The sequence below is a fragment of the Peromyscus maniculatus genome, chromosome 4 (genome assembly GCF_049852395.1).
Source record: "Peromyscus maniculatus bairdii isolate BWxNUB_F1_BW_parent chromosome 4, HU_Pman_BW_mat_3.1, whole genome shotgun sequence".
In the NCBI taxonomy this organism is placed as follows: Eukaryota; Metazoa; Chordata; class Mammalia; order Rodentia; family Cricetidae; genus Peromyscus; species Peromyscus maniculatus.
In genome coordinates, this window is record NC_134855.1 from 87,987,965 (window position 1) to 88,011,527 (window position 23,563).

Sequence of the window (23,563 nt, forward strand, 5' to 3'; positions counted from 1 at the left end):
GGTGGAGTGAACATCAGTGATTCTCCAGGAATCCTCCAGGCCTAAAGCCCCAGATTTGGACTGGTGAGGGCCCTTGCCCCGTCAATTGACCATCTGCTAGGTTCCTAGCCTCTTCAGCACAAGATAGTTATTGTTGGACTGCCCAGACTGTGTCATGGAGGCCAGTCTAGTAAGTATCCTTTACATACATTCAGCAACTGGGTTTGGTTTTTCTAGAGTAGAACATAGGCCACAGTCTTCAGAAAGATTTAAAATGTTCTTGCCGTATTCCAACACTGAATTCAGATGTAAAATTTCAAGGCTTGCTTTGTCTAACTAAATTTGCATTTTAAGTATCTTCTTTCATTTTTTTTCAAACATAGACAGAAGTTTAAAAGGCATGCATATATTACAAGTGATTTGAAAATTTTAGGCTTTTGTTTCTCTGAAACAAAATGCTAGGTTTACATTTACTTATTTATTTATCACTGTGTGTGTAAGCATCTGGGTGCTAGGCACTCAGATGGAGGTCAGAGGGAAGGTCTTTCCTTCCAGAGGTCAAACTCAGATCCTCAGGTTCAGCATCCAGTGCCTTTACCTGCTGAGCCATCTTGCTGACCCAGATTGCAGCTTTTCTCTCTGGAATGTAATAGGTTTCACAAGTAAATATTTTCATGGATAATTTAGAATGAATAATTCATTCAATAATAAAAATCTTGTTCTTTAAAAAGGTATGTGCTTTTGTTAATTAAGATGATGATGATTTTATACAGTAGTCTGTTCATATTTTAAAGGAACTAGTTCTAGAGTACTCTTAATATACAGTACTGAATAGATATACAAAATTATGAAAAACAGCCTGGTATTTTTTAGCTAACCTTCAGACATCTTTATGTACATTTAAAATTATTTCTAGATAACATAAACACAATATAATGGAAATTTTATGTAAATAATGTTTAATTGCGTATTTTTGCACAATGACTGAGGTTGCATCTTTCGAGGCTTGACATGTTTCAGATGTCTCAAGACACTTGCATCAGCATCCCCTCTTTTATCTTGAATAATCTTGAGGCTTAACATAAGCCTTTCCAGTGTCTAACAGGAAAATTTCATATTTTTTATTTGAACTCAGTGTTCACTTACACTTACTATGGTACTTGCAATCTCATTTTTCTTGAACCTTTTATTCCTTCTTAGCATCTGATGGGATCTGTTGAACTCTACATTCATGGAAGTACTCTTATTATCAATCGAGTCAACACTCTGCATATAGTGTGTGCACTATAAAAGCTACAATGGCACATGATGGGGGAACTGGTACATTCTACATTGAATAACAGATAGTCAAGCTAGGCCAACACATTTCTTTGCCCAAAAGAAGGACTGAAAATCCTTGAAAGAAGGTCATCTATTTTTCTCACTTACTGATTGATATTGAAGCCAGAGCTCAGAAATTGTCCCAGATGACCTGGTCTGAAAAACTATTCTTGCTAACCATTATCAGAGTTATATTACATTCATATGAAATAAGGTTGAGGATTGATCTTGGGAGTTGCTTAAAGTTGAAATCTGAAAATAATTGTGTTACCTTATCTCTAGGCAAGTCTACCTTAAAATGATATTACATGTCCATGGAATCAGAAAGCTTACCACATTAGTCAAACAATTTAGGGGAAAAACTATCTAATATAGCCTAAAATTTAAAAGAGAAATAATTTCCTCTGAATAAAATTCACATTTATTGCTGCTAGGTGTTACAAAAGACAGAGTCATCCTAATAATATTGAGAAAAAAAGAAATAATACATAAAAATACCTGAAGGGCACCCTGATGTTCAACCTCTCTGCATACTTGCACAGTGTGTCCCACGGAATATGAATTTTAATAAACATAATATCGGGGTTTGCAACAGCTGGCTGAAAAGGGATAGCAGAGAGTACCATTATTTAGAATCAGAACTGATGAAATTCTACCATAATTATTTCAAAGAAAGAAATATTATCTCTGTGGCTATACAAGGATCATTCTTACTTATATAAAGGGAAATTATATGGTCAAAAATTCTTGATAAAAGTATTTAAAATATTAAATGCCATTAAGAAATGTAAATGTATATACACCCATAAATAAACTTCCTAAATATAAAAGTGTCTGTAAATTATTTGTAGGGAACTGCCTTCAGAGGCAGTTGGTTTGAAACCTGATGGACATCCATAAAACAAAGCTCTTCATCTCAATCATGGCACTTGATAACATAAAGTCAGAATTCCCACACAAAACATTATAACTCCCCTGGAAAGAAACATGTGACCCATGAATAGGCATTGCGCTTATCTCTGATGGTATAAAAGAACCTTAATGTTTTCACTTCTGGTCGTCAAATCAACAGTAAGCTTCTCTCTTCACTCCCCTCTATGTATTCTCCCAACCTCTGCCATTTGAAATGACACATTTGATGTCTTCTTGATGGCAGATCTTCAATAAAATCTTTCCTTTCCCCAAAACGTGATGTCATAGTTGCTTAACAAGTGCAAGGACTAGTGGGTCCTTGTCCTTGCTCAGTTACTGTGTATAGGAAATAGACATCGTAATTTTCTTGCTTTGACCATTATTAAAATGTAGATTCCCTATTCAGAGCAGTTATAAGACAACTAAGAGTTTCAAGTTATTCTTTATGTCAGATAATCAAGACCCTCATTTTTACTCAGAGAGTGCATAAAACACTGAAAATCACCAGAAGTCCTTAACTAACTAATCCATTTATCCTACTGCCACATTTTTTGAAGTACCTATCTAATCCTTCAACTATTTGCTGGGTATATGATGGACTGTTACATTTATAAGCTTAATGAAGGCATAGAATCGTGCAAATCACAAGAAAAACAATACAAGACAGTCTAATGCTAGCAAAATTTCTGAAGCCCCCTTTCTGCTTAAAATGTTTGTTTTTATTTAAAGGTAAAATATTGTGATAATTGTAACTGCCCATGCCAGAAGTAGACATAGTATGTTAAGTTTCTATAGGTCTTTAAATTTAGTCCAACATTAAATATATTACCTATGCTTGGGAAAACATCTATAATTTTAAGTAAATTTTGGAGAATTTCATGCATTTATAAAATTTCCAACACTTCTCTTTCAATCCAACTCCTCTGGTACTCCTATCTCTCAAATTCATGACCTTTTCTCTTATATAATTATTGAAATTATACACACACACACTCACTGGTGAATCTATTAGTGTTGCAAATTACATACAATTTTACAAGCACTACTTATTTATTCAAATAACTACTTAAACATATTTATAATCCATCTAGATATTGTCATTGATCAAGGTAAAAGAAGAGGTTATCATGATGATATTGCCAGGCTCTTTATAATGACTGTTCCAGACTTAATGAGAAGGTTTCTATGTAGACATGATAGAAATAATAATAATAAAAAAAAAATTTTGCTGCTAGAACTCCCATAGAACTAATGAGGGCCTTCTTAGCATGTTCCAGATCTGTATTTGAACCTCAGCACCACACAACAAAATAAAAATAAATAAGTAAATTAAAATTTAAAACAGAAAACTTAAGCCTTCCACTTAAATGATTCTCCCACCCAGAACAAGTGGAAGACAAATTTCATCTTCTACTATACTTTTTTGGCCTTATTTGTATGAAATTATTCTTAGGCATTAATGAAGGTCCTAGTTTTGATTTTAGATGCCCACTATTTTAATTATGTCAGCTAGTCTTTCACTTTCAGAGCACAACTTACATTCTTTTCATCCTGCCTATCCCTTTAAAATTACATGGTATTGTAGCTGAAAGTTTTTCTGTGCTCACCTGGCACCAAGGTCCCACAGCCACTTATAAAATTCCTGTGTCCCGCCTGGTCCTGTAACTGCTCAGACCCAAGTAAACACAGAGAGGCTTTTATTAATTAAAACTGCTCGGCCATTAGCTCAGGCCTACCACTGACTAGCTCCTACACTTAAACTCGGGCCATTTCTGTTCATCTATAAATTGCTATGTGTTCCATGGCTTTACCTGTGTGTCATTACATGCTGCTCCCTGGACCATGGGCTGGCATCTCCTGACTCAGCCTTCCTCTTCCCAGAATTCTCCTTGTCTGTTTATCCCACCCATACTTCCTGCCCAGCTACTGGCCAGTCAGCATTTTATTTATCAACCAATCAGAGCAACATACACACAGCATACAGAACATTCCACAGCATGGTTTTGTGGCAACAGCATGTAATTTAGATCACAGATACTCAAGAACAAATTCAGCTGGTGTTTAAAACACAGGTGAATTATAAATTATCCCGAGGATCTGTCCTTTTGCTCCTCTGTAAGTAGCTATCTGGTTTCCCTTTGATGGAACTTGTACCTTAGTTTTGAACACCTTTGATTCCAGGATTTGTGGTAATAATAAGCATAAAGTCAGGAACAACTTAGGAATTGTAAACAAAGGCAAAATGAAAAGCAAAAACAAAAACAAAACAGAGAAAAACAAACAAAAAACGCACCAAGGTCTCTGATGTACAGTGACTTGAATCAAGACAGCTAAATATTTTTCTCTTGTAATATAAATTGAATATAAACTATAAAAACAAAATAGTAACTATATAAGTGTTAGCTTGGGAAAGAGATTTACTTTTGTTCATAGCTACTATTTAAAAATGGTCCCATCCTTAGACAATCTGCCACTGCTGTCTCATTCACACCACTTCTGACACACTCACTGCTACTTCTTGTGTTTGCCTCTTAAGTCAATTTCCTCTCTTTCCTATAGTGCTTTCCCTTCTATTATGTGAAGACATATGGCATGTATATCCATGCATTTAATTCTGTATCAGACTCACTGACCATGCACTGAAAAGACGAATGAGTTAGTTAACTTTCATTTTTATTTACTTCTACCATTATAATTATTTTGTTGTTATTATTATTATGCTCGATTATTTTCAGATAGGGTCTCTCTGTGTAGCCTGTATTTGTTTGGAACTAGTTGTATAGACCCAGCTGGCCTTTAACTCATGATCCTTCTGTCACAGTTTGCAGAGAACTGAGACCACAAATAGGTTCCACCATGCCTGGTGAGCTAAGTTATTTCGAGTCTACATTTTGTCTAACTTACACCTGAGCAAGAAATTAAGGAAAACAGCAAATGCAAAGGGCCTGACTTTCTGCAGTGGGGCACTATGTCAGGATCCAAAATAGCACCAAGAACAGCTTGCCTCTTGCAGGTTCTTAATTCACTGCTGTCAAGCTCTTAATGTGAAATAATCTAACCACCTAAAATAAGAGGCTGCTTTGGAAGGAGGGGTTTTGCATTTCAGTGACTGTCATCACTGGGTAAAATGTCAGGCTAAGTGCACACAGCTAGAATGTATCTCATTTTCATGCCTTAGTTTTAACTGCATACATACTGAAAGATCATTTTAACCAGGATGAACTCATATTTTCTATAGCTTCTCAACTTAATTTCTCCTTTGTTTTGCCACCATCGGAGAACACAAAAGTCAACTGGTTTCATTCTCTGCTGGTCGCAGGTGAGCTGATGCTATTGGTGACAAGATGGTGCTGTCAGGGGGAAAGATCACCTTCCGTTTTAGAAGCACTAGCTGCCAATCTGGGTCTCTTCTGCTCATCTCTGCTGAAAGCAGACTTCTCAGAGGAACAAAACACCCACAACCTTCACACTTCTCATTATTATCTAATTATTCCACCCAAAATTCCCAAAGGGGAAGAACACTTACTCCGGGGTGAAGAGGAAACTTAGAAATCATGTTTTCACAAAGTTATTTGCATGATTTGGATACAGAACAAAGAAAAGAGTATGTGGTCTCTCAAGGCATCCTCCATGTCCAGGAGCAAGGCAAATTGCTGCTATGAACTGAATTACGAGACAGAAACTTCCTAGTGACAAATAACCTTCCTGAGCACAAAGATGTGCCCTGAAATACACACTGTCAGTTGATGATGCTTTCTTTTAGAAACTGTTCATACTGGCACGAAATTTAATGACTATTTGAGTTCTTTTTGCCACACTCAGTGTTTAGCTCCGTGCATATTCATTTGTAAACATGGACAGATTTCTAACCTCCATATTTTAGCTAGCAAATTCATGCCTTGTAATATCTTCACAAAACTATTTTCCCTTCTATCAACAAAAAAAAGCTAAATATTTTCAACTCAATATTTATCAAATAAAATTGAATTCAACGTATATAACATTCAATAAGAGAAACTTTGAAAGCTAATTAATATTTTAAATGTTTATAATACTGAAAAAAATGAGGGGTGACATCCTTGAGCACTCAGGGCATGTAAGGGCATCTAACCTTAAAACAGTGGATTTGATATTTTAGAGAGCTATGAGTATTTTCATACCAATGAGTTTTTAATTATAAAATCATTTTATTTCAAAATTTACTGAGGTTATGTTCTATCATCTAAACCTCTTGCTTAACAGGAGAATTCAGAGTGTTGATTTTTTTTAATAGTAGTGATGTGGACAGGGCTCTCAGAATCTCTGTTCTTCACTGTACTTGATCCCAGGGAGTGAGCCTTTAATCCCAGGGAGTGACGGTAGAAAGGAAAGATATATAAGGCGTGAAGACAAGAAACCAGAAGCATTTGGCTGGCTAAGCTTTTAGGTTTTGAGCAGCACAGTTCAGCTGAGAGCCATTCGGATATGAGGACACAGAGGCTTCCAGTTTGAGGAAACAAGATCAGCTGAGTAATTGGCCAGGCGAGGTTAGCTGTGCTTGTTCTGTCTCTCTGATCTTCTTGTGTTCACCCCAATAACTGGCCTCAGGTTTGATTTTATTAATAAGATCTTTTAAGATTCCTGCTACAGTCTTCACTATGTTGAAACAATATGTATGTTTTATGATATAATGCTAGAATGCTTGTTTTAGAAAAATGTTTTTGTTTATTTGTAATTGATTTATTGTAACAGGTTGATTTATACATGAAACCATAAATAATAAATAAAATTCTAATAAACTAAATGTAAAAACTTTTTTCACTATCAAGATCAGGATCATATTTTGTGAAAGTACCTGTAACAGGCAAAATAAATTCTTGTAAAATTAAATTTAAAGTAAAAGTTAAGGGGCTGATGAGATGGATCAGTGGGTAAAGGCGATCATGGCCAAGCCTGATGAAATGAGTTTGTTCACTGGGCCCACATATTAGAAGGAGAGAACATACTTCTGCAATTTCCCTTTGACCTCTACATGTGTGGAGGCAGATATTTGTGGTACACACACACACACACACACACACACACACACACACACACACACAACTAAACATACACACAATAAATAGATAAGGGCAATACAAATGCGTAATTTAGTGATTTTCCTCTATATTTTATAATCGTTGCCTTTACTCTTTCCTAAAGGCATTTTATTTATTATTTTATTTTGGGGATTTTAATGATTACATCATTTTCTCTGTTTCCCCAGTGCTCTTTTCCTTCTTGTCTCCTTTTTCTGACTTCTTCCCTTCTATTTCCTTCCTCTATGATTCACTCCCCTTCTCTTGAATCTTACTCCTAATCATTTAAACATCCTATCTTAAAAAAAAAAAAAAGTAAAAATGTGAATAGAAAATATGGACGGCAATCTCACTAGAGTGTTCACCCACCCCAACCTGGTGGTTTTTTCACCTCTCACCCAGACAAGCAGGTGAATGATGTGTGCTTATTTTCCATTATCTACTCTTGATAGTGTACTTCATTATCTACTTGCATGCTAGCATAGTGTACATCTGTCTTCTCAGAGAAGTCATTCTTACTGCTTGCCCTAAAGGCCTCCACATCCTCCAATGAACAGGTCTCCTTCTGGTCTTGAACTTTTCTGCAGTATGTTTTCCTATGACCAGATCTTCCCTAAGGCTCCTGAGTGTAGTGGGTAGCCATTCCAGCTTTGACCTTGAAACACTGCCCTTAGAGTGACAGCAGGTAACTGTCATACCTGCCTATAACCTTCCCCTGGGGCTGGCTTGTTCCTGGGGCATGGCTGAGAGGGAGCCCCTTAAGACTCATGGTGCATACATATCTGGCCCCCTTCTGAATACCTCATGTTCCTGGAATCTAGATGGGAGACGAAGCTAGAGTTCTCTGCTGGATGGCACCTCATCTCTCCTGGATCCTGTAACCAACCTTTTATTGGTTGTAAGTTATCTCAAAAATAAACCTCTCTTGATTACCAGATAAATTACATGGAATTGCCTTGTTAAATACAGTTATACCTGAGTTTATCCCTGATGATTTCACATGCCTATTCTCCTCTCCTATCATTCTGTAGGGTTTTCCCTTTTCTTTGCTTTGATTTCTGTTATCACTACTGCCCTTTTCCCAGTATATGGTTCATATGTCATTGACTAGAGAGAGTACTTATATTCAAGTCATAATCTTCATTTATGTCTAGCCTTCAAATATCTCTACTTGTATTTCTCAGAATTACAATAATTAATGTTCCTCCTATATACTCCATTCAAAAAAGAAGCCTAGCTCTTTTCTAGACAGTAATAAGTTTTGTTACTGCTTTTTTCTATGGGTAGAATTCTTCCTCTGTATTTCTATGATGGACTCTGTGAGTGTTAATCTTTGTTGCCAGTTTTATGAGATCTGGAATAAACTAAGACAGTCACCTCTCTGTATGTGTCTGTGAGGATATTTTCTAGAGAAGTAAATAGATGGGGCATCCTGTAGAGTAGGCAGCAGCTTCTAGTGACTGTGCAGATATAAGAGGTCTGAGGAAAGGAGTGTGCATCTGGCTGCCTTAGCTCCTTACTGGTGAGCCCACTCTGTGACATTAGAACCCTTTGTTTTTCCAATCTGGACTAAGAACTAGTGACTCTCCAGGTATCTATCATCTAGGCCCTCAGAGTCAGATTGTGAGTGCTGAGGTGCCCACCCTTGTTGACTGTGTAGCTACTGGATTTCTCAGCCTCTCCTGTGTGCAAATAGTTGGATTATCTGCTGTGTAAGCCAATCTAATAAACACATTTTCTAATAGGTATTCATTCCAGTTCTTTATCCCTGGAGAACTCTGACTAATAGAGACTCCTTTTCAGTTAAGTAATTTTCTTTCAGTTTATACATAGCACCCAGCCACATTCCTTACATAACATTGCTTTGTTTGAATTATTATACGGGTATGGAAGTATCATAATAAAATCTATTATGTGTAGTTAATATCTACTAACACAATTAGAAATCTTCTCTCTATATTCGGTCTCCTTTCATCCTCATATTCCTTTGTTCCCCACCCCGGTTTTTCTCCTCTCTTGGAAACACAACCAGAGTTCCTTAGTGTTACCTACTTCAAATTTAATGAGGCATTTACAGAAGGGAAAATATAAAAACATCCACCTCAGATTTAACACTAGTAATATGAAATCTGGACAAATGGATTCCCCTAATATTTTCCACCATCACCATCTTCATCAACAACAACACATTTATTTTAACAGGGGAGCACTGGAGAGGAGAGAGGAAATAATACTAACAGTACAATGGCTCCAGTGGTGGAAGCAGCAGGTCCAAGGATCTAGGCAGTCAGCTTGATTCACCTACTTACCCGGCTTTCCTAACTCTTTAATGTGTGGATTAAACCCGAAGAAAGTGAAGTGAAGTTGAGAAAAATGTAATTATGCAACTAGAATGAGCATCCTCTGTCCAGCAATAGCAGGACTCAGAGAGCTCTATCTTGCTGTGTGCCGATATATACAGAAACCACAAGAATAGAGAAACATCCCTGTCAGTGTGGAACATAACTGTTTTTTTAATGCACCATGGAGTATTTTTCTTTGTATTAATTCAGAGGAATAAGGCAAACGACTCAACAACATCTGAACTTTGGCCAAGAAGACCCAACAGAGTAGAGAGAAGCAGTGATCATGTCTGTCATGGTACCCGGTGTGTATGTCTGCTCTGTATAGGCGAGTGTCACTCAGTATACTCAATGATTTGGTCCACTTTAAATATTGGGTTCCGTAGAAGCTTGCTCAGTGTTTGTAAAATTACTTAGTGAATACATAGGTGAACATAAATCATCTGAGCACCAAGAGTACCAGTACGGAGTGTAATCTGTGTGTGTATAAACTGCTTTGTACAGTTAGGAAGCATGTGCTCTTATTTCTGTGAAGTAGAAATCACAAGGAAATCAAACAAATAAAGCAGTCTATGGGACTCTTTTTCAATAAGTACCCTTTGATATGTCTAATTCCCAGAGGTAGTGATATTCTGAGTTAACGGTTCCAGGAAAAATAAGAAAAATATTAGATAAAAAGTTAAAATAAAAATTTCGCGACGGGCGGTGGCGGTGGTGGTGGTGGTGCACGCCTTTAATCCCAGCACTTGGGAGGCAGAAGCAGGTGGATCTCTGTGAGTTCAAGGCCAGCCTGGTCTACAAAGCGAGTTCCAGGAAAGACACAAAGCTACACAGAGAAACCCTGTATCGAAAAACCAAAAAAAAAAAAGAATTTCACTTTCCCTGTTCTGTGTCATTTGGCAGTGTGTAAATAAAGCTTTACTTCTTGTGAACTCATTGTGTATCTACTGTTTTGTAGGAAAGAATTTTAATAATTACAAATAAATTCAGTTATTAAGGGAGACACTTGATAATAATTTAGTACTCCCTAAAATGTATTACTTTAAAAAATTAATTCTAAGACATGTTTTGAGAATGAAAAATGAAAGTGATGGGGTCAGAGGGTTTCAGAACCATATCTCTGAGTCCCAAGCAACATTTTGCTAAATCTTATTAGAAAATTCTCAATATTTCATTTTTACCTTAGCATTTTTAAAAATCAAGTTCTAACACTGCAATTACAAGTTAACTGTTCAAATATTTAAAGTTTTACACAATTAAAAAATGTCTGAGTAGATCTGTATGTTGTGATATTCGGCAGAGTCAAAGAGCTAAGTTGGTTGTAGATATAACAGTGATTTGTTTTTGTGCATAAAACATACTGAGAGGCAGCTAGCAGGAAACCAGCTCTTGGGAAGTTCTGAAAAGGAAATGAGATTTATTTGGGTAGCAATGTGGACCCTGGCCTTGATTTTCCATGTTTCTTGGATTTTCATTTGTTTATTTACTTATTTTACATTAGGGGTTTATCTTTCTCTAATGTGATAAAATGTGATTTAGAGAAGAGCCCCCAATTAGTTGTCTAATACCAAGTGGTCAGCCCCAAGGTCGTGTGTGTGTGTGTGTGTGTGTGTGTGTGTGTGTGTGTGTGTGTGTGTATTATAAGTTCAGAGTAGGTTGCATTTATGCTTTTAACAGTGTGCATTTGTGTGTGTGTGTATGTGTGTGTGTGTAACAATTAAAGAAAAAGAGGCTATGGATCTAACATAGTGCAAAGAGTGAATGGGAGGGACTGAAGGGAGGAAAGAGAAGGGATGATATGACGTGATATAATTTCAAAAAATAAAACAAAATTATTAAAAAAGAGAATTGTGGTGCAATTCCACTTAGGAAAGAAAACAGTCTATAAATACTGCTGCTTTGGAGAACTGTTTTCAAAGATTTCGAGAATATAGCTCAAATACTATTTTAAGATCTCATAGTGTTTTTCATGTGCCCATTTCAAAACTGTTTAGCTTTAGCTAGAGAGATGTCTCAGTGATTAAGAAAGAGTACTGCTGTTTCAGAGGACTAGAGTCTAGTTCCCGCAACAATGTTGAGTGGCTTACAACTGCCTGAAATTCCAGGCCCAAGGAATCCAATGCTTCTGACCTCCAAGAACATCTGAACTCATGTGTATGTACTCAATCACTAGTACTCATACTTAAAATCAATAAAATAAATGTTTAAAACCAAACAAATTAAACCATAGAATATTCAACTAAAATAACAAAAGTGGCAATTTTATTATCATAGAACTGTGAAAAGTATGTTTTTCTTCCTTTCTATGTTCTTATTTTTTCCAGATGCCTTGATCCTTTTATTGTTTTACTAAAAGGAAAAAGAAAATAGTCCTTTCAAAAGATTCATATAAACAAAAGAAAGAGGCTGGTGAAGGTTGGTGCCCATACTTCTAGCAATCAAACTTGCATTTCAGCAGCTAGGCGAACACTTTCAACATTTTGGTTTTCCTCACTCAGGGTTTCCTACTTTGCATGGGCATAATCATTACATAATCAGTTTTCAAAAATTGCAAAAATAGCCAAACCCTTTGAAAAATATTTAAAATGTACAGAAATACATAGATGAAAAAGTTAATAAATATTCAAATGGAATAGTACATATGTTTTTATTTTATATTTGGACTTGGGAAAATGCATAGACCATATATATTAAAGTATGACTGATAGTATCTATCCCAGAATATTAGTCCAAAAAAGAAACTGATAATAGAAAAGGCTTTACCTCCTTTTCCAACATCAAGCCTTCTGCTCTGAGGTTCTTTTCAAATGTGTTTCTTTTGTCATATTGGATGTTTGTCTTTCGATAAACCAGGATGTAATCAATTCGCTTTTTGCCATCTTTAAATAAGAGTCCACTGGATGCTATGTAATTCATGTCATTCTGTTAAAAAAAGAAAACAAAAACAAAAACAAAATGGTTAATGGTGGAAGTTTGATAAACATGCATGCTAAATATAGGCACTAGGAAGCTGATACCAGAAAAAAAAAATGTGTGCTTTAGACTTCTACTGAAAACCATGGAAAGATAATTCAAGCTAGTCTGCAATCTACAATGGAAGACAAGCTAACAGGATTGTAATTAGGTTTATTACTTGATGGCTGATCCTTGAGTTATATGTTTTATTCAATAAGTCTCTGTAAAAAATACCAGCTAGTATATCTTCCATACTGACTAAACCATGTCCAGATGTAATTATTTTCATACTTCATCTTGCTGATTCACAACTTACATTTCAAACATACAGACACTAAGGCTGAAAGAAATGAAACCAACATAACACCATGTGTTATTTAAGACTCTCACAAATCTCTGCTTTTCTAAACAGTTGTTCAATAATGCTGAGACCATACAATAATTCCTGAACTGCAAGCTTCGGGAAATGTTTACTCTTAGGATACGACTGCAAATAGATGGTGATGGAAATAGTGCACTCACAGCTAGCTCATCAAGACTGGTTAAAGATGCTGAGGAGGTGGCTCAATGTCTAAAAACGTTTACTGAGCAAGCCTCGGGAACTGAGTGTGGATCTTCGTAATCCAAGTAAGAGTCATTTTCATAAACTTGTAGATTTCATCTAGATATTTTCCTTGCAAGATTCACCTTAACATAACTTAGCCATATTGAGTTCCATCTTCTGTGATGCAGCTGGGGGCCATGTGGATGTCTGTGGTCCATTCAACCATGGGAATCCATGTGAAATACCATATGTGCTGCCACTTGCTGTTATGGGCAGGAAAGCTTCTGTTACAGAGGTTTCAATGACTCCAGACCCAATAGTTGAGAATGAGAGACATTGAAGGCTTCTACAATCCCCAGTCCCCCAAAGAGAAACAGCCTAGACAGGAAATCATTGAAGAAATCTGATGCAAGGGAAACTCCCCTAAACCTACAAAAATGACTCCAGATAAGACTCCTAGCAACAGTAGATAGGTAGCCTGAACTAGCCATTTTCTGGAATCAGATTGGTGACTACCCAAACTGTCATCAGAGAGCTGTCATCCAGTAACTAATCAAAACAGATGCAGAGATCCACAACCAAGCACTGGGCAGAGCTCAGGGAATCCTGTTGAAGAGAGTGAGGAAGGATTGTACTAGCCAGAGCCAGGAGATCAACATCATCACAAGGGAACCCACAGAAACAACTAACGTGGGCTCATAGGAGCTCATAGTTTGGACCAATAGCTAGGAGGCTTGAATGGGACTGACCTAGGCTCTTTACATATGTGGGACAGTTGTGTAGCTTGGTCTGCTTGTGGGACTTATAGCAGTGGGAGCAAGACCTGTCCCTAGCACTTTGCTTGGCTTTTGAGAATGTATTCCTCATACTGGATTGCTTTGCCCAGTTTTAATACAAGGGGAAGAGCTTACTCCTACCTCAATTTGATATGTCATGCTTTGTTGCTGGAGGGCTTCTCTCCAGGTTCCCCAAGCCCCGCGGTCCCACAATTCACTTATGAAATAATCACTCAGACGCTTATATCACTTATAAACTGTATGGCCATGGCAGGCTTCTTGCTAACTGTTCTTTTATCTTAAATTAACCCATTTTTATAAATCAATACCTTGCCACGTGGCTGGTGGCTTACCGGCGTCTTTACATGCTGCTTCTCCTGGCGGTGGCTGCGTTGTCTCTCCCCTCTTCTTCCTGTTTCCCCAATTCTCCTCTCTCTTTGTCCCGCCTATACTTCCTGCCTGGTCACTGGCCATCAGTGTTTTATTTATATAGAGTGATATCCACAGCAATGCTTTGTTGACACCCATGGGAGGCCTGCCTTCTTTCTGAACAGAAACAGAGGAGCAATGAATTGGGGTAGGGGGTTGAGGGAAAGTGGGGGGAAGAAATGGCAGGAGAGGATGGAGGGGAAACTGTGATCATGATGTAAAATAAATGAATAGATTTAATAAAATAATTGTGATAAAGATGCTGAAAGTGTAGCTTTTCAAAGCTGATGGCTACTGGTGTGTGTGTGTGTGTGTGTGTGTGTTGGGGGAAGGATAGTGGTAGGCGAGAGACTCAGTTATCATTAAGCGGTTGTCTATGCTCCAATGAGTATATGGGTAACAAAATTGTTCTTGATGTATTATTTTTATTGAGGGGGGAACACAAGGGTGAGAAGGTGGACCTGGGAGGAATGGAAAGCAAGTGTGATCAGGGTATATTGTGTGAAATTCCCAAATAATCAATAAAAATACTATGTTGGAAAAATATAACTTAACCAACATTCTATAATGCTCCAAAATGTCTCTCATATCCCCCTTAAAATACTACTAAGACTATATAAGTTGTATTATCTTCTTTTTAATTATATTTTACTATTTAAAACATTTTTTAAATTTAAGTATATTTTGATCTTATTCTTCCTCTCCCCTAAGTTCTTCCAGATCTTCTCTGCATCCCTATCCACAAGTTCTTTCTCAGAAAGCAAACAAAACTTCAATAAAACAACACAACTGCCCCAAACCAAACAAAACCCCAAAATAAAACCACACCTGTCCAACAAAATAAAACAAACAAATAAACAAAAACCAAAATCCCCACCAAACTGTAACAATCTGTTGCTGGAGGGCTTCTCTCCAGGTTCCTCAAGCCCCGCAGTCCCACAATTCACTTATAAAAATAATCACTCAGACGCTTAGATCACTTATAAACTGTATGGCCGTGGCAGGCTTCTTGCTAACTGTTCTTCTATCTTAAATCACCCATTTTTATAAATCTATACCTTGCCACGTGGCTGGTGGCTTACCAGAGTCTTTACATGCTGCTTGTCCTGGCGGTGGCTAGTGTCCCCCCCCCCCCCCCTCAGCCTTCCACTTTCCAGAATTCTCCTCTCTCCTTGTCCCACCTACTTCCTGCCTGGTCACTGGCCATCAGTGTTTTATTTATATAGAACGATATCCACAGCAACAAACAAAAAAGTTGTTGTGTCAAATTATATGTTTGTCAACTAATCCTGAACATGAGGCCTGTCCTGCAATGGTTGATATACCCAGTGTCACTCTATAGAGAAAACTGATTTTCAATCTCCCAGCAGGTATAAGTGTCAGTTCAGTTGTTAGTCTTTACCCTAGAAGCTAGTTTCCATCCATTTGTTCATCTATCCAACGATTTCATTCATTCATTAAAAAATATATAACAAAATAAAATAGAATAGGATAAAACAAAAACTATCACCTCAAAGTTGGACAAGACATAAATTACTCAAATAAAGCCAGAAATACCAATGAAGATATTCTGGTGACTTTCCTAAGGGTGCTGTACCATTCTAATGCTGAAGATCACACAGAAGAGCAAGTTCTTGAGCCCAGGTCTGCATTCTTAGCTAATATCAAGCTGTCCTTCATTCTCTACTGCTTTCCAATGATTTGGATGACTGTGTCTGCTTGTTATTCAATGTTTCCTAAGTAGACTTTCTTGAGATGCAGACAAACTGAATAACATCTCAGGGAACTAACATAATTTTAGACAAAGGCATATTGAACTACTATGAAGAGCTGTACAGATGTGCAGCTTCAGTTGAGAGAACTGAGTGTCCAATGAAGTGAGGAAGTAGTGTTAATGGAGCTAAAAAGCAGGAAGTCATTCAGGTGAAGGAAGCAAAAGGAAGTGACTAAGAATGTCATACCCCAACACTAGGTTATGTTTCTCGTGAGCCCTGATATGCGCTGCTATTCAAATAGAGCAGTCTACTACGTGAATTCATCTCCTAGAGACCCTGAGCTCAAGGGCAAGAAGGTGTGGTACATAGTCTTTTTTTTTTTTTTTTTTTTTTTTTTTTTTTTTGGTTTTTCGAGACAGGGTTTCTCTGCGTAGCTTTGCGCCTTTCCTGGAGCTCACTTGGTAGCCCAGGCTGGCCTCGAACTCACAGAGATCCGCCTGGCTCTGCCTCCCGAGTGCTGGGATTAAAGGCGTGCGCCACCACCGCCCGGCTCCATAGTCCTTTTTATAATGAGCAGAAAATTAACAAGCTTTCCAGAATTATTTTATTAAGTAGCTCACCAGGACTATGGTGGTTGGTTTTCATGTCAATTTGCAACAAATTAGCATCATCTATGCAGGAAGCATCAACTGATAATTTTTCTGATATGCTCAATTGATGTGGGAAGAGCTACCCAAAATGCAGATGGCACTTTCTTGTAGCAGTCCAGTAAAACAGGCCATAGCAGGAGGGAGACCATTTGCTTGTTGCTTGCTTAGCCTTCCCCTTACTATGGCTGCTGATTCCTTTGCTGTTGTTAGAATTAGTGTTTTCAGGACTCCTTCAACCCCAACTGAGAGGTTTTCTCTACCAGGTTGGAGCCTTGTGGTCTGGGGAACTCTTAGGTTCTCAGCTTCTCAGAGTGACACAGATGTTGGTGCTGTTTCAATGTAAGTTGATTTAATAAATTATATACTGAGATAGAATGAATATATGTATATATCTCCATTCTGTCTTTTCTGTTTATAATCCTGCCTGATACGGAGACTGGGTTACAAACACTAGCAGATACAATAAGGCTTTATAAAATATTATTGTTATTATGTATTTTGAATATAATTAATAAAGTAAATTACTTTAACAAATAATATACTTTATAATTTGACAATAATAGCTATCACTTACTAAACATCTGCTTCGAAACTACACACTTTACTAAGTATTTCAAACATTGTTTAATTTAACCCTATGTAGCCTTTCAGGTGTATCTTGTTCTGAATACACAGAAACTCAGCTGATTCCCAGATGTCATAGAAAAGAAAACAGTTAATCCAGAATGACCATCCACTTATCATCTTTTCTGGGTTTCTAGCAACTATGTTTAAACAGAATTTGTTTCCTCTTTCTCATCATTTATACCGTTTCCCACTCACTATGGTAACTGTGATAACTTTTTGATTAGGTTATTGTAACAGTCTGACTTGTCTACCTTGTTCCCCTCTCTTCCATTTCTAATATGAGGGGTGAGGTACTAAGCATGGATGAAGTCAGGTGACACCTTTCTCTCAGGCTCTCCAGAGGTTGCCTATGGTGTTCCTTACTCTTGGTCCCACTTTATCTAATATTATTTCCCATAGCACTCGATACCTTCTGTCATTGTACTGAATTATTCATGTTTTTACCAACTGTTTTCTGCTGTTACAAATTGAATTTTATAAAGTAAATGTTCTAGTTTGCCATTCTGTCTTTGATAAAACAGATACCAAAGGTAACTTGGGGGAGGGAGGATTTATTCGGTTTACAGGTTACAGTTCATCATGGAGCAGAAGCTATGACAGGAACTCAAGGTAGAAGCTTAAAGTAGAAACCATGAAGGAACACTGCTGACTGCCCTCTTCCCATGCTTCTGCTCAGCTGCCTTCCTTACACAACCTCAAACCACCTGCCTCGGTGTGTCACTGTCCACAGTAGGTGAAGTCTTCCTCCACTAATTAGCAATCAAAAAACAGTCCCACAGGTATACCCATAGGCCAACTGGGTGGAGACAATTTCTCACAGTGATTTTTCAGCCCCCCTTTTCCTATTGTGAGTAGTTCAAATATATGACTTTTAACAAAGCAGATATTAGGAGTCAATGAATAACTGTAGAAAGGAAAAGAAGGAAAAGGCAGGAGTTTATGAATGGATTGAGAGGGAAGACCCATATGTAGCTAGGTAGTGCTAACATAACAGACATTAAAGCCAGTTAAAACTGGAGTGTTCATTTACCAACTTCTTCCCTCTAATAGAAGATCAATGATGTGAATCCACAGTGAACTTTCACATCAGCTTCAAGACACTTCAGTGTTAACAGCTCCCCTGCTACTTTACACCCAAGACCCAGTGTGCTCTGTATTTTATTTTTATTTAGTTTATAGCCCTCTTCAATTTAGTAAAAAAAAAAAAAACAAAACAAACAAACAAACAAAAAAAAAAAAACAGCAGTTGATACCCGCAGTACTAGCAGCATATTAGGTGAAGAAGTCATTCCATAAGCACTATGAATCAAGAGATCGGTTGCCACAGTAATTAACACAAAACAGGCCACTTTCAAAAGGACTTAATGCTGTTTGGACAACTGCATGGTGTGACAATGGAACTTTGGTTGTTACAGATATGTAGTTTTCCATTTTTAAGCAAGTGGGCGCTAAGCTTACCCAAAGAAACACCTGCCTGATAAAAACATTGCTATCTTATTGAAAAGTGACCTTTAATAGTATACCCACATGTCACCTTTTTCAGAGTAAACAATGCCAGAAACTACATTAACCAGTGCTGCAGTTCATTATCCAATCATTCTGTCAAATCTAAATTTGCAATAATGAATTTTTCCAGTTTTCCTACACACAATACAACATCAATACAAAAATAGAAAAAAATCAAGGCAGTATTTAGAGATTTTTTTCTAAATCATGTGAAAGGAATTAACTATAGATTCAATATAATTAGATGACTAAGAACATTGTGTTTTATTTGAACTATGATCATCATTAACTGAGGTGTTAACTAATCCATGATTGCATTTTTTGTTTAAATGAAGAACTGATAGAAAGTTTATCATACATATTATTATATAAAGGTGCAAATAGGAAAACTTCAAGTATTTTTTTTGGTGTTGGTTTTTGAGACAAAGTTTATCTGTATAGCCCTGGTTATCCCAGAAATCACTTTGTAGACCAGGCTGGACTCTTGAGTGATGTAATTAAGAGCATGTGCCATCACCGCCCAGCATCAAGTACTTTTTTATAAACATAGTTGACAAAGTATAAAATCAAATAATAATGATTTAGATTAGTAAAGTGCTTTCCATTCAGTGTGGGGCATGTTCAATTTATATTCAAGATTTTAATATTTATTATTTCCAGGACATGGAATAATGTTGGCTTTTACAGAGAATCTGGGACACAGCTCATTTATCAGGTGCCTGTTTGTGTTGGTTAGTTTTAATTGTCAACTTGATACAACCTTGAGTCACCTGGTTGTGGTGGGAACCTCAAATGAAGAGTTATTTCTATGCCCATGTCTATGAGGAGATGTCTTGACTAATGATTGATGTGAAAAGGCACAGCCCTCTGTGAGCAGCACCATTCCTAGGCAGGTGGGCCTGTGCTATGTGAGCATGCTAGCCTAGCATAAGCCAGGGAACAAGCCATTAAACAGCATCCTTCATGGCCTGTACTTCAGTTTCTGCTCTACCTTCCCTCAACAATTGATTATAACCTTGAAGTTTAAGCAAAGGAAAAAAATGGTCTCTAAGCTGGTTTTGGTCATGTCACTTATTATAGTACTTGAAAGATTACTGGAAAACCGCTAATCTTCCAACAACTTTGAAAACAATCATGGATTTGAAAGTCATGGATCTCAGAAACATTTGGAAAAGCTGATTTTAAAGACTATTTCAAGAACTGGTGACTTATGACTCATGTTTAAAGGAAAGATTTACAAATATTTAGCCTATTGCTAAAATAATAGTGGAGATTTGACAGAGGGCATTTTAAAAATAAAATAACAGCAGTAGCTGTTTGTTATATATATTGGATAAGGTGGGTATGTTACTTATTTTGAATCTAACAAACATTTATTGAACACTTAATGTGTGCTATGCACCGTGCTAATCTCCAAGTGTAAGAAATAAGAAGATGTTGAGTGTTTTCAGAGGTTTTCACATGTCATCCTTGGAGCTACTCTCCACCTCCACCATGTGCATTTGCTGTTAGGTAGTATTAAAAACAACCAACCTTGCAAACTAGGTTTTGTGTTTCATGATTTCTGCACTCATCTCCCTCCCCCAGGGTTCTCTATAATTGATGAGGTCTGAAAGCACTCTGCTAGTGGGCAGAGTGAAGTTCTCCCCATCCAGTGCAAATCTTACAGTTTTGCTCATTTCTCCCACTCTCTGGTTTATTGGTGGAATACTCCACAGTGTTGACACTAGCTTTTACCTGGACTACAAACTGGGAGATGTTTGGAGAAGTAAAAGCTCATCCAGTCCACTGGCCACAAATCAAAGTGTAGACAGCATTGGATTCTGGTATGCCTTTGCATACAGTAGAATTTTTTTTTAAGTGGATACAGCCATGAAAAAACACCTGATCTCTCACTGGCCCTTAACCCACATACAGCACCAAATGAAGTGCAAGAAAGACAAGAGAAAAGTCCTCAGTTATAATCCAATATCACCTTCATCATGCTGATTCAAATGTTACAAGATCCATGAAAAAGACTCTAGTTTGTGTGTGTGTATGTGTGTGTGTGGGTGTGTGTATTTTTCTTCCTTTTTATATTCACTATGTTTTCAGTAGTATTTTAATTTATTTTATTTTGTAAAAAGTGTTTACTTTTATTTTTAGTTCCTCCTCTGGTATTTATCCAGTTTTATTGTATTTATGTAACTTTGACAAGCAGTCTGCTTTCTCTCATATGCTCAATCTAGTTTTAAAAGAAAGTAAAAAAATAGAGAAATGAAAGTAAAATAGGGACTTCTTAGGAAAAGGAAGGGATGGCAATGGAGACAGAGGGATAAGAAATTATAATTGTAAACATGATCAAAGTACATGATGCACATATATGAAAATGTAATGAAACCAATAATCATAGGGTGAGTATATGCTAATGAAATACTGAAAACAGCATATAGAGGGATGATTACAAGGAATTGAAGAACAGGGTGCAGTCAGAAGGAAACTATCTAATTGGCTCCAGTAGCCAGGAGGGGTCACATTATGAATTTAATAAAACCAGTAAAGATTATGACATAATATTAGATCATGTAATCAGTCTATGATTTGTTCCTGATTATCAGTTGGCCACACTTTCAAGTTAGTATAATTCAGTATGCTACATTGGTTGAGGTATTTAAATCTGGATTCAGATAATTTGGGCTCCAATTAACTGAGCCTCTTGTTCATTTAGTTTAACAGTGTTCAGTCTCCTGTCTACAGCTTATAAATCAGAGTAATAATGATACCAACTGTAAAGGATTATTACTATGACTAAATGAGATAATGCATGAGGGAACATTGCTGCCTGATTCACTCTAAAGACCATACAAAGTCACTTATTATTATAAGGGGAAAATTGGAAAGTTATATGGGGCCATGCTTGGCATAATAAAGTGTTTGATGACAAGCCTGGCAACATAAGTTTCATCCTTGGAACCCACATGGTGGAAGAACTAGGTGGAAGGAGAGAACTAAATCCTGTAAGTTACCTTCTGACCTCCACACACATGATATATCAAGAACACATACACACACACACACACACACACACACACACACACACACACACACACACGCAAACACAGATACACTAAATATATACATAAATGTAACAAACACTAGTATATAAAACTTTCATCTCTTCAGTTTGTATTAGAGTATTGCTTGCTTTTAAGTGATTCAATTACCCTTTAAGTTGTAGAAAAACAGTCTTTCTCAGGATAAAGATGGCTGGAAACATAGACAAGTAATACAAAAGACACTGACTTAAACATTTTCAATATGCTTATATGATATATACCATGTATCACAATTCACTACAAAAAAAGCCAGTAACATTCCTAGTTTAATGAAGCAGTACAAAACAAATATCTCTATGACTATTAATTCCAGAAATAGAAACTCAACAATTCTTACAGAAATCCCCCTTTCTCTTTCTCTTAATTACAGTGTCCTCCACACTCAGTTCTCAGCACAAATTTTGTTTGTTATGGTTCGGATATTTTTACTTTTCTTCAGTTTCAGCAACAAAGGGTATGCCATTAAACATTCAGTTTATCCAAATATAAACACAAGATGATTTTTATGTCTAGCTACTTTCATGAAATGTAAAATACATTTCTAATTTTCAATCATTTGCATTTCTTTTCTTGTCATGCATTATCATAATGTATGGATATAACAGAAGTTCTGTCTCTTTATGTTGATAGACATTTGGCTACATCCTGTCTTGATTATTGTAAAGTTATAATAAACATCCATTTATATGTCTTGCAGTACTTATTCAGAGGTCTTTCTATCAGGTGTACCTATGAGAAAACTATTGATTCATAAACAACATTATGTAACATGAATCTTAAAAGTCTGAAGCTGATATGTGAAATTACATTAATTATAAAATAAAAAGATTAAATAAATAAAAAATAAAAGGTCTTATTAATAAAATCAAACCCAGAGCCAGGTATTGGGGTGAATGCTGAATGATCAGAGAAACAGAACAAGCCACAGCCACCTCACCTTGCCAGTTCCTCAGACTGGAAGACTCTGAGTCCTCATCCAAAAGAATCTCAGCTGAACTGCTGCTCAAAAGCCTAAAAGCTTAACCAACTCTAGTTCCTGGTTTTCATGCCTTATATACCTTGCTGCTTTCTTCTATCACTTCCTGAGATTAAAGGCTTGAGTCACAATGTCTGGCTGTTTCCAGTGCGGCTTTGAACTCACAGAGATCCGAGTGGATGTCTGTTCTCTGACCCCAGATAAGTTTATTAGGGTGCACAATATTTTGGGGAACACAATATCACCACAACATTGTAAGTTGATGTGTGACTCTGTCAACAGCATTTTTGTGCCTTGTGGCTCATGACTACTCTCCAATCTTTCAAAGGCAGGGAGATATATAATAGTAATTTATTGTGGTTTTAATTTATATTCCCATTTCTAATAATTTTATGTCATACAAACATTTTAGTTAGCAAGCCTTTTGACGTCTATTTGTGTTAAAAATCTATGATTTTTGTCTTCAGATGGATTTCACTATTTTAATGATAATTGAAGTCATATTCTCAATTTTAATTCATCTGTATTTTTAACTTTAAAGGTGTTTTGCCCTTGTTTACAAAGACATTCTTTATTCCCAGGTGGTGAGGATTTCTTCCTCCTTAATTGTGTAGAACAAGCTTCTTTTACCACATGAGACTGAGATCGGGGCCTGGAGATATGGCTCTGTGGTTAAGAAC

At 36.8% G+C, this 23,563-nt stretch overlaps 1 protein-coding gene across 1 annotated transcript in view; it reads right to left on the minus strand.

The window, feature by feature from the left end:
• Positions 1-23,563, minus strand: part of LOC143272954 (anoctamin-3-like) — a 282,163-nt gene that overhangs the window by 148,160 nt on the left and 110,440 nt on the right. Inside the window, exons 5-6 of the mRNA XM_076570270.1 lie at positions 12,374-12,532; positions 1,798-1,898 (exon numbers count right to left, since the gene is read on the minus strand). Coding sequence (XP_076426385.1) covers positions 1,798-1,898; positions 12,374-12,532 — 260 coding nt within the window. The remainder of the gene's footprint in view (positions 1-1,797; positions 1,899-12,373; positions 12,533-23,563) is intronic.